A 13,118-nucleotide genomic window follows, 5' to 3' on the forward strand; every position below is an offset into this window, starting at 1 on the left:
AAATGAGCTGCCAAAAACTGGCAAAAGGAGGCTGACCAGAAAAAGGTCATTTAGGAGATTACCTAGACTCAAGGTATGGAAATTTGCAGGTTGGAAATTCAGGCTGAGGTTGAGAAGATTGAGAGTCATCATCTGTGGTAGAAAGTTTTGATAACGAAATTTTTTTACCTTTTTCTTCTTCATTGATTGAACTACTCAAAGACTCGATGAAACACTTTTCCAATCCAGTTATATACACTTAACAATTATATTCCTTGTATAGAAATTAAGTACTGGGAAAGCAAGCACCAGACTAGAGTAGATGGTGAAAGTAAAGCTTGAATTTAGTAACGTTGTGGCCAACTGCCTATTTACCTTGTCAACAAATTCACATTGGAAAATATCTACCTGGCTCAACTGCCTTCATTTGAATTAAGCTGAAGAAAAGATTTCTTCAAGAACTAGAGACATTCTGGCATATGATGCAATGATCAGCGATTAATGTGGCTACAATACTTCCCTCTTCAATTTTAGTTCTGCTACTTTGCCTATTCCACAGGTGAATCCCATAAGTGTCACCACCAGTAATCTGGCGGAGCTTGGCCTTTGTCCATTTCGGATTACTTGTTCGCATGAATAGCCCATCTATCCGATTCCAGTCCACCGGGTAGAAGGCCATAGGAGGCAAGACAGTAAAGTTGTACTTATGCAGCATCATATTGGTTGCCAGCCTCTCCACCACTCTTGAAACCAGGTATGGTCCATTGTGTCCCCATCTGTTTCCATCAAATGTCAATTGGAATTCCTCCATGAACTCGTACAGAAGTGGATGATTCTTGTCAAAAACCAGCACTGCATTGTTAAGTCTTGTCCAATTTCCATTCAAATCCGCGCTTTGAGCTCCAATTACATTCCTTAACCTTGAAAAATCTCTCAAAACTATAAAATCTGTATCCAGATAAACACCTCCGTACTTGTAGAGGACTACTAGCCTGATCAAATTAGATAGATTTTGGGCCAATGGAACTTCACCTGGATTCCTGTTTCCACTCAGAATATCATTGAACCAGGCTTCTGCAGATGTGTTCTTGAATAGATACAACAGGTCAGGTGTCACAGGAGCAACTCTATAGCCACGATCCAGCAAAGGCTTTAAGAGCATAAACCCTTGGATCGAATCCAGAGTTTCTGATAAGATGATCAAGCAAGCTTTTGGATGTGCTTTGAAGATACTCTCTAATGCAGAAAACTCCCGCCTACCAAATAATGATGCAGGGAATATCCAAATCATGAAGAACTGAACTTGACATTGCTGGTGATCATCATATAGGACTTCTCTAACTCTTTCATCGAACTTCTGTGTAATTCTTCTCGCCTTCAACATGTCAAGATCCGGCAACTTGTTCTTGAGCCAAGTAAGATTGAAGGGGGGCATAGAACTTCCATTGTTTGCACCATCTACTCTTTGCTTGGCTTCCAGTATTTGCAACCCTAGACGATCGCCTTTAGTTTCACAGGCAACCGAATTGAACAAAAGATCACAGGCAAGACTATCAGCTAAGACAATCACAAAGACCAGCACTGCAAACAATACAATTGAGAGGATATGCAGTTCTAGGCGGCTTAATTTGCAGTAATCCGACATTTTTCTGGAAACATTTGTCATTATTCACTCGCTAATCTGATAGGATACTGAACATAGCTAGGAAGATGAGCCAAGTTTTCTTGACAGCAGGGAAAGAAACAAGTAGCTACAGGCAATGAAGCCTTCAACGTCAACAATTTCTATCTGTACTTCTCATTGGTAGTTTATCACAAAGCATTACATTATTGTCAATGTAAATCCACAATGGCACTTGATGACAAGGTTTGAGATACTGAATCTCCGTCACAGGAAGAATAATATGAGTTGTTGAAGTTTGATTTCTGGACGGAGAAATTGACTGAGCCAGAAAAACGTGTATGAATTGTTTACGTTCTCACGGTTCCACTAGGAAATAGTACTATATCCTGTTGAATTATGTTGCGTTGAATTGTATATATGAATTACGTTGTGTTGAATTCTATGAATTGCTTATCTGATAAGTATAGATTAGATGTGGTAGATTCAAATCCTCATCCTTCACCTGATAGGGGGAAAAAAAGTCTATAGCAGGACTCCTAAATGGAAAGTTAGCTACATGTTAATTATTTTTAAGAAACAGTAATGTTTTGTGACTCCTATATAGGAAAGTTAACTACATATTTACTTCTTTTTCAAGAGATATGTTTTCAGGCAGATGTGGAAACATTTTTAAACTTTTCATGTACTCTATCATGTACATCTTCTTCTTTTTCAAGAGATATGTATTAGGCTGAAGTGGTAATATTTTTAAACTTCTCATATGTACTCTATCATGTACATCTTCTTTCCTGAGAACTGGTCTGGATGACATTTATCAAAAAGCAACATCCACGTCAACGCAACTGCATGGTAGGTTTTAAATAATAAAGGATAATTTCAGAAACCTCCCTTGAGGTTTTTAACAGTTTCATTTAGCTCTCTTGAGATTTTAAAAATTACATATATCTCCCTCGTCATTTAAAATGACAATGTTGGACTTGGGTTTTATCCCACCAACCGGACAAAAAATACTACCCCTAAATATTTTAATGTGTGACAGCCGCACCTCCCCCTAAGGCGAATCAGAGGGTTCGGCGGACCGCCTGCCCAACTCTCGCCGGGACTCAAAATTCAAAACAATAAAACTAGATAAACCCACAAGCGTACTATTCACAATATATCTAACGCCAAAAGAGTTCTAATTACATCTTCAAAAGTATCAAGTCAATCACTCTAATATACTATAACCACAACCAGCAGAAGATAGACCCTAAGGAGGGTTCTTATACAAACTACCAAAACAAAAACAAACAAACATCCCAACTGTCCGACTGTTACAATCAAACCTAACTATGCTAGTGTATGTGCCAAAAGTCCCCGCGTCGGCCCCTGCTAAGGAAAACAAAAGGAAAGGGGTAAGTTATATGCTTAGTAAGTAAACAGGGGCAAAAGCGTAAATCTCACATATTAACAATTACACAATAAGAGTAAAGCAAAAGCAGAAAAGTAACATCACATAATAAGGATACAGGTGGCTCCAAAACCAGATCGTTTGCCATGTGTGACCTCCTGCCGACACTCCGTCGACCTCAAATAATGGTCCGTAGAACTTCACTTGTACTCCCACCGTACACCTTATCACCCTCTCTGGCCAGTCACCTCACAAACTTGTCCGGGCGAACGAAATCACAAACTTGAGCTTGAGTCACAAGCTCGGGTCACAAACTTGGTCCACATTCTCGGTGAACCGGATTCACAAACTTGGTGACCTCAGACTAAGTTGGACTGGTTTCGACCAAACCCTGACCGACTCGAATAGTCCATCTAGGTCGGAAGATCAACCCCAAACTCACAAACTTCACAAAATTTATTCAAAAGTCACCCCGAGCCACGAGCTCAAGGGTTTTAGTTCCAAAATTGCTCATATACACAAGCCATGTACAAATATGTGCGCAAGTTAGGGTTTAGGTCGAGTGCGATAAAGTACACCCTCGCCTAGTACCCTCATCATACATATCGAAACACATAAGCAACTAACACACAAGAGCGGCCTGAATACTTACTCAACGAACAAAAGAGCAAAAGTACGAAATTCGTGCCGCGAGGAGTAGCTAGTAGACCCCACTGGCTCCACCTAGCTCACCAACGTCTGAAATTGAAAATTGTGTCACAATATATCACAAACGGCTGCTAACATACTTAAAACAAGCAAAACGGCAAAATCGGCACATGTAAGTGCGGAAACGGCAAAATGGGCACACGCGCCCGCGCGGAACGGCAAACGGAAATGGCCAAATCTGCCTTCTCAAACCGTTTTGATCAAAAGTTAGGCTAGGAATGTCGGATCAAGGTACATGAGATACCGTTGTGAAGCTAAGAGGAAGGGCTACAATTCTCATGAAGACACCTAAGTCCGGATCTGAAAAGAAATAGGTTAAAATTATGGAAAATCGTTCCAGAAATTCGCACTTTAGAGTGACGAACAGGGTATGTTTGCTGGACCATAACTCCCAGCTCACAAATCCAAATCAGGAAATTCTAAAGGCATTAGAAATCTGAGACATAAGGCTAAAACTTTCATGTTTTGGCCGAGACCTGAATCCACTCAGAACAGAACAAAAATTGAGTGCCAAAGTACCCGTCAGAACTGTCTAGATCAAAGGCAGTTCTGACGATCAATCTTGTTTTGGTCATAACGGAAGCTACGGAACTTGGATTTCGACGCACTTTATACCGTTTCGAAACTAAAACCAAGATCTATATTTCTTATGAAGGAGTCAACACCCAGATCGCATGTTATCAAAACGGATAAAACATGGGCAGAAGCAAAAATCAAAACGGAACACAATCCAGGGTACCAAAACAGGTGCTAGTGTTTTGTCTATAACTCGGGCTACACTGATCCGTTTAACCTAAAATTTTGCAGACATATTCAGTACATAAGAGGCTACAACGTCACAGAAGGTCACTCAACCCAGTTTTGAGTGCAAACAGGTCAAAAATGCAAGATACTTCATCAACAATGTAAAACAGATTCACCAAAACGTATTCTAGCGGAAACATCATAACTCAGGCTCTACAAGTCCAAATCCAGAAATTCCAAAACCAGTTGAAAGCTAAGAAACAGGGCTAAATTTCATCAAAAGGCCTCAACAACCAATTTGGAAGAAATTCCAGCCAAAACAACCAATTACAGTCGCAAATCCCAATTTCGGGTAAACCAGAACAGCAATAGTAATTTCGACTTTTCTCATTCCACACTACTCCGATTGACCTGAAATTTTGTAGGCACCTCTAAAATGTCATTCCCTAAAACTTTCATGTTTTGAGTTAAGGCCAATTCAGCCTCTATCTATGACCTAAAAATTCGGACAGAATGTTCATCACAAAACCCTCACTTTTCAATTTTTGGTCCAAAACAGAAATTGGTTGCAATTAATCACTTTTCCCACCTCCTAGAGTCATTAAACATCATTTCCAATCATCATACATGACCACACAATCATGCTTATTTTAAAACAGAAAATTCCCCAAAAATAATAAAACTTCATTATTTCAACCACAAATCAAGAATTAATCCATAAACTTGCATCTTATACTACCACTAAGCATGATTTAAGCATCAATTAAAGGAGGAGGGTGGTTCTTCACAACTTACCTTGAAAACAAGAGAGAGAGAGCAATTGGTCACCTTAGCTTTCCAAATAACTTCACCAATCACCTCAAAATCACTAAATGGAGGAGTTTTATGGAGCAATTACAAATTTAACCGGTTGAAGTGGAAGATTGAGCAAGGTTGGAGCAAAGAAATTGGAGAGCTTTTCTTTTCCTTTTTTTGCTTGAAGTGAATCGGCCAAGGAGAGAAGAAAATAAGGAATTTTGGTCAATTTTTTTGGTATTTATTTGGTAAATGTGGTAAGATGGTCTTATGGTCAAATTCCAAGTCCAATCACAAAGTGACACTTGTCACTCTTATTAATGCATAGTTATCCTTTTGTCTCTCCAACTCTCATCCATTTGATAACCTCTAATTATCTCTTAACCCCCGGTAAATTAATCCCAGTATCCAAAACTTAATCTAGTTGGCCGAATTTTTCCGAACTTTTCGCACTAGTGGGTCCCACGTCCGGTATACGCTCTTAATTTCTCAAAATCTATTCGATACGAGAAAAATCATTTAAAAATTATATCTGCTCCTTAAAAATATCTAGAAATTTTTCTAATCACGAAAATGCAGAAAACAAGCCATGAAAAATACGAAAACCTAGAAAATAGGAAATTACGGGTTCTCACACTCTCTCCCCCTTAAGGAAATTTCGTCCTCGAAATTTTACCTTCAGATGGCTCAGGAGCTTGTTGGTTGTCTAATGCATAAGTCTTTGCCGATACACTTGTTCGTTTCACTCTTTTGTTTACTTGTTTCAATTTGGCTCCATCCGATTGCGGTGTACTACTTTCCCGTGACTGTTTCCTCGGACAGTTGCTAAGTTGATGATTGCTACTCCCACAGCGTAGACATCTCCTTCCCTTTCTCCAACAATCCACTTCAATATGATTGAATTTTCTGCAATAACCACAAATTGTCACACCACCCACTCCACGGCCCTTCTTAGCAAATGATCTACCAGCTTTACCCTTTTTCTTTGCATGGAAGATCTTCAGTTGTGACCTTGCAATTCCTGTCTTTTGAGCTTCCTCTGGAATCCCCATAGAAGTATTACTTTGTGCCATTGCTACGGTCGCCTTGGAAATCTCTTCGTATTTCCTCTTTAGCTCCATGTTTTGGTGTAAGAGCTCAAGTTTCTCCGAATACTCTTGCTTCCATCGCCCTTCCCAGTACTTGGTTAGCCTCCTTTGAACCTCTCTTTCGTCTCGGAGAACCGCAATTTCTTGATACGGATCAACCCAGTGTGTCATCTTACGGAGTTGCTGGAACTCGAAGGCTAGCCTGTCGGCAAAACAATGGGTCATAATACATTCCTAAGTACGAGTGGCACTCTCGGTCCTTGTCCAGCTATTGTTTCCCTTTTCTTCTCTTGATTCTTGGCCTCGCTTAGTTCCACGGCTACGACCACATCCGTGTCTCCGTCTTTCTTACATATATATTTTTTTTTTCCTCTCTTTTTTTCCCCCCAGGATAATTCAGCGAATAAATGCAGTAAAGCGACACAAGTAATCGAATTCTAGCACACCAATTACACCAAAGACATATACATATATAACACCATGTATCAAGATGGTAGACAATCCAATACATCAATACATGTCAAATTAGACAAATAATCATATGCACAATTACTCAAACCAATGTCATGTCATAGCGATATCAAAGCAAATCAAGAATAAAGGCGATATCGTCCCAAACCTTGCTAAAATAACCCCGTCCGGTCTCTCACGTCACTTACTATTCAAACGAATTATCCATTAACCTCTTGTACTCAGTCCAACCAAATAAAACCTGTTCATGTTCCCAAAATGCAAATCTCACATACTTAACACCGCCTCAACTCTGGAGTACTCGGGCACAAGAATCCGAAATAAGACAATTCACTTCTCGAGCTGGCCAGTCCCAAGAGTAAACCATCTACAATCGAAATTCCTACCAGACATACCTATCTATGGTCCTCAATTACCACGGGAAAGATTTAAGGCCTATAACGTTCACAATTCAGAGCTTAGGCTCAAACGAGCACTTATTCCTTCATACCTATTCACCACTTAGTCCAGGCTCACTCCGCGCAGAAACCACGCGAAGCAGGCTCTGATACCACCTGTGACAGCCCCACCTCCCCCTAAGGCGAACCAGAGGGTTCGGCGGACCGCCTGCCCAGCTCTCGCCGGGACTCAAAATTCAAAACAATAAAACTAGATAAACCCACAACCGTACTATTCACAATATATCTAACGCCAAAAGAGTTCTAATTACATCTTCAAAAGTATCAAGTCAATCACTCTAATATACTATAACCATAACCAGCAGAAGATAGACCCTAAGGAGGGTTCTTATACAAACTACCAAAACAAAAACAAACAAACATCCCAACTGTCCGACTGTTACAATCAAACCTAACTATGCTAGTGTATGTGCCAAAAGTCCCCGCGTTGGCCCCTGCTAAGGAAAACAAAAGGAAAGGGGTAAGCTATATGCTTAGTAAGTAAACAGGGGCAAAAGCGTAAATCTCACATATTAACAATTACACAATAAGAGTAAAGCAAAAGCAGAAAAGTAACATCACATAATAAGGATACAGGTGGCTCCAAAACCAGATCGTTTGCCATGTGTGACCTCCTGCCGACACTCCGTCGACCTCAAATAATGGTCCGTAGAACTTCACTTGTACTCCCACCGTACACCTTATCACCCTCTCTGGCCAGTCACCTCACAAACTTGTCCGGGCGAACGAAATCACAAACTTGAGCTTGAGTCACAAGCTCGGGTCACAAACTTGGTCCACATTCTCGGTGAACCGGATTCACAAACTTGGTGACCTCAGACTAAGTTGGACTGGTTTCGACCAAACCCTGACCGACTCGAATAGTCCATCTAGGTCGGAAGATCAACCCCAAACTCACAAACTTCACAAAATTTATTCAAAAGTCACCCCGAGCCACGAGCTCAAGGGTTTTAGTTCCAAAATTGCTCATATACACAAGCCATGTACAAATATGTGCGCAAGTTAGGGTTTAGGTCGAGTGCGATAAAGTACACCCTCGCCTAGTACCCTCATCATACATATCGAAACACATAAGCAACTAACACACAAGAGCGGCCTGAATACTTACTCAACGAACAAAAGAGCAAAAGTACGAAATTCGTGCCGCGAGGAGTAGCTAGTAGACCCCACTGGCTCCACCTAGCTCACCAACGTCTGAAATTGAAAATTGTGTCACAATATATCACAAACGGCTGCTAACATACTTAAAACAAGCAAAACGGCAAAATCGGCACATGTAAGTGCGGAAACGGCAAAATGGGCACACGCGCCCGCGCGGAACGGCAAACGGAAATGGCCAAATCTGCCTTCTCAAACCGTTTTGATCAAAAGTTAGGCTAGGAATGTCGGATCAAGGTACATGAGATACCGTTGTGAAGCTAAGAGGAAGGGCTACAATTCTCATGAAGACACCTAAGTCCGGATCTGAAAAGAAATAGGTTAAAATTATGGAAAATCGTTCCAGAAATTCGCACTTTAGAGTGACGAACAGGGTATGTTTGCTGGACCATAACTCCCAGCTCACAAATCCAAATCAGGAAATTCTAAAGGCATTAGAAATCTGAGACATAAGGCTAAAACTTTCATGTTTTGGCCGAGACCTGAATCCACTCAGAACAGAACAAAAATTGAGTGCCAAAGTACCCGTCAGAACTGTCTAGATCAAAGGCAGTTCTGACGATCAATCTTGTTTTGGTCATAACGGAAGCTACGGAACTTGGATTTCGACGCACTTTATACCGTTTCGAAACTAAAACCAAGATCTATATTTCTTATGAAGGAGTCAACACCCAGATCGCATGTTATCAAAACGGATAAAACATGGGCAGAAGCAAAAATCAAAACGGAACACAATCCAGGGTACCAAAACAGGTGCTAGTGTTTTGTCTATAACTCGGGCTACACTGATCCGTTTAACCTAAAATTTTGCAGACATATTCAGGACATAAGAGGCTACAACGTCACAGAAGGTCACTCAACCCAGTTTTGAGTGCAAACAGGTCAAAAATGCAAGATACTTCATCAACAATGTAAAACAGATTCACCAAAACGCATTCTAGCGGAAACATCATAACTCAGGCTCTACAAGTCCAAATCCAGAAATTCCAAAACCAGTTGAAAGCTAAGAAACAGGGCTAAATTTCATCAAAAGGCCTCAACAACCAATTTGGAAGAAATTCCAGCCAAAACAACCAATTACAGTCGCAAATCCCAATTTCGGGTAAACCAGAACAGCAATAGTAATTTCGACTTTTCTCATTCCACACTACTCCGATTGACCTGAAATTTTGTAGGCACCTCTAAAATGTCATTCCCTAAAACTTTCATGTTTTGAGTTAAGGCCAATTCAGCCTCTATCTATGACCTAAAAATTCGGACAGAATGTTCATCACAAAACCCTCACTTTTCAATTTTTGGTCCAAAACAGAAATTGGTTGCAATTAATCACTTTTCCCACCTCCTAGAGTCATTAAACATCATTTCCAATCATCATACATGACCACACAATCATGCTTATTTTAAAACAGAAAATTCCCCAAAAATAATAAAACTTCATTATTTCAACCACAAATCAAGAATTAATCCATAAACTTGCATCTTATACTACCACTAAGCATGATTTAAGCATCAATTAAAGGAGGAGGGTGGTTCTTCACAACTTACCTTGAAAACAAGAGAGAGAGAGCAATTGGTCACCTTAGCTTTCCAAATAACTTCACCAATCACCTCAAAATCACTAAATGGAGGAGTTTTATGGAGCAATTACAAATTTAACCGGTTGAAGTGGAAGATTGAGCAAGGTTGGAGCAAAGAAATTGGAGAGCTTTTCTTTTCCTTTTTTTGCTTGAAGTGAATCGGCCAAGGAGAGAAGAAAATAAGGAATTTTGGTCAATTTTTTTGGTATTTATTTGGTAAAGGTGGTAAGATGGTGTTATGGTCAAATTCCAAGTCCAATCACAAAGTGACACTTGTCACTCTTATTAATGCATAGCTATCCTTTTGTCTCTCCAACTCTCATCCATTTGATAACTCTAATTATCTCTTAACCCCCGGTAAATTAATCCCAATATCCAAAACTTAATCTAGTTGGCCGAATTTTTCCGAACTTTTCGCACTAGTGGGTCCCACGTCCGGTATACGCTCTTAATTTCTCAAAATCTATTCGATACGAGAAAAATCATCTAAAAATTATATCTGCTCCTTAAAAATATCTAGAAATTTTTCTAATCACGAAAATGCAGAAAACAAGCCATGAAAAATACGAAAATCTAGAAAATAGGAAATTACGGGTTCTCACATAATGAAATTCCCTTGTTTGGTATGCTTATATTTAGAATAACTTTTAAAATTATTTTTTTATTATTTTTTCCTCTTATTCATTTTTTTAAAATTTTTTGCCATTAAAACTGTATAATTACCACTATTACCGCTAAGTTTTTATTGTAACTAAATGTCGAATTAGTTTTTTTTTTTTACCAGTTAACTTTATATGCAATCCAATGTTTTTGCTGATCTTCGTTTTCTATTTTTTGGTATTAAAATTAACAATAAATAAAAAAGAAATGGCTCAAAACCACTGCTAAATTATGATAGTCCCACTACTCAAAAAATTCATAAACTCTAAATGAGTTATTTCAACATTTTCTTTCTATCTTATAAATCTAAATCCATAATAAAATACCATCAAAAGTATTTTATCATAATGATAAAATTATTATTATTATTATTATTATTATTATTATTATAGTTGTTTATCAAATAGTAGTTATGGACATGAAAATTTTGGCACTTTTTCCTTATAATTATACTAGATAATCTTATAGTTGTATAGGGGAAGTAAATTAAAACTCATTACACAAGAACATTTTCGGGTATTCACTTAAAAATTTGACCAAGTCAATATTATTTTAGGATTTGTTACTAAAACCATCAAATCAAGGGAGGTAAGTGTAATTTTTCAAACCCCAAGGGGGCTCAACGGAATTGTCAAAAACCTATGGGAGGTTTCTGAAATTATCCCTTAAATAAATTCAATTTTGCACTCTGTTGATTGCAAACTAAATTTAACTTTCCAGTTTCCAGAATTGAGATATTAATCTTGAGGGCTCATGAGTTGATCGAAACAAATATTTGATCCTACCAACTAAATTAAACTTTCCAATTTCCAGAATTGATGTACACTTGATCACTGGGTTCCAACAAAATTATTATACTTATTAGTACTCAATTTTGACAGAATCGCAACCAAATCATTGATGAAACCGACATTTTTTTTTCTAAAATAATGCTAGGCTGCTAGTGGTAGTATAAAATGTAAATAGTGGGACATATAAGCTGACAATATCTAAGAACTTCTCCACAAAAAAAAAAAAAAAAAATTCCATGAACAAAATTTGTTTATAGGGTCTGCTTGGTGCGCTGTAACTTATCTTCCAAAGAAAAATATTTTTTGATTAAAAAAAGCATTTTCCTCAAAGTTATCATTTTCCTCATAATTTTCAAGCCTTTGGTTAATAAATGAGTTGTAAAAAAAAATTTGTGTCTCTTTTAAGCATGACAATTACTTTAAGCACCCGAGGTTGAAGTCCGGACATTAGAGATCTAGGTTTCAAATCCCCCGTCCCCTTCCCATTTCTTAAATCCCACCCCTCTCACATTGGAATAAAAATTACTTTAAGGGTTTGTTTGAGGTTGCAGTGTGGCTTATCAAGAAGCACTTCAATTAGTATAAATTTTTGTCATATTAAATGTTTAATCATATTGTTTGGATGCATACTCGTAGAAGTACTTTTTCTATTTGATAATACATGATTTAAAATTTTTAAAACACATTTATCTCTTCATTTAGTTCAAGTTTTATAATAAAACTAGCATTTTGACCTATGCTACGTACGGGTTCAATTTTTGAAAGTAAAATAATATTATTATTTTATAAAACTAAGCTACTTATATGAAAGCAAAACTTTTAAAATGTGTAAAACAGTTTCATATTAATGTAAATTTTTAACAAAATATCTTATGTTAAAAGTCCAAAATAGTTTGATAGATACTCAAAAGTGGACAAAATTGCCTTAAGAAAAATCCAATATTAAAGCACAGTAAACAAATACATAATCACCACGTCTCTAACCCCGCCTTATTTTCACCATTTTCCCCACCCTGTCAACCTGCTCGTAATCGTCTCCTACCCCACCCTCCCTTCATGCAGCAGCCCCTTGCAAGCCCATTTTTCTTGTCCTTAATAGGCTAATAGCCCTCCCTCCTATCCATTTCCGTAGCCCCATTCATTTCTTAATCTACCACCCTTCCTTCCATCTTGTAGCTAAGGCTTTGCCTTGGGCCGCAGTTTGCCATTTTTTCAACCTTGTGGTCCAACGTTTCAACTTTTTCACTGTTTATGATTTGTTTTCTCCTTTTTTCAAGCATTTTTTTTTTACCAAATCAAAAGATGGAATTATGGTTTTGGAGAAAATTTGAGTTCGAAGTGTAAATTATGTGAAATTTTACTACCTTTGATATTTTGAACAAACATTCTAAAGTGGTTTTTAAATAAATATTTGCAGTAAAAAATTTTTGAAACAAGGCATCCAAGAAATTAGCCATCAAAGCACACATTTATTTATTTATTTATGTCCGTATATGCAATTTTTAATATTTTTGTGTTATATCGTATGTGCACTTTTGATCGGGAACATGGGAACAGGCAATGGACCAAAAAACTTTGAGATGGATAACAAATGGTCCTTTACCAATCCAAACTTCTTCACGAATTTTTCCAAGAGCACTTCTAGTAGAACACTTGTTCAACCGATAAATTGCAC

At 38.0% G+C, this 13,118-nt stretch overlaps 1 protein-coding gene across 1 annotated transcript; it reads right to left on the reverse strand.

Moving 5' to 3' along the window:
• Positions 1–298: 298 nt before the first annotated feature.
• On the reverse strand, positions 299–1,798 carry LOC113718844 (uncharacterized). The gene has a single exon (XM_027243764.2). It carries the CDS (start codon positions 1,643–1,645, stop codon positions 434–436), a length of 1,212 nt encoding a protein of 403 aa, XP_027099565.1. The 5' UTR covers positions 1,646–1,798; the 3' UTR covers positions 299–433.
• Positions 1,799–13,118: the final 11,320 nt, after the last annotated feature.

This window comes from Coffea arabica, chromosome 11e, assembly GCF_036785885.1.
Source record: "Coffea arabica cultivar ET-39 chromosome 11e, Coffea Arabica ET-39 HiFi, whole genome shotgun sequence".
Classification (NCBI taxonomy): Eukaryota; Viridiplantae; Streptophyta; class Magnoliopsida; order Gentianales; family Rubiaceae; genus Coffea; species Coffea arabica.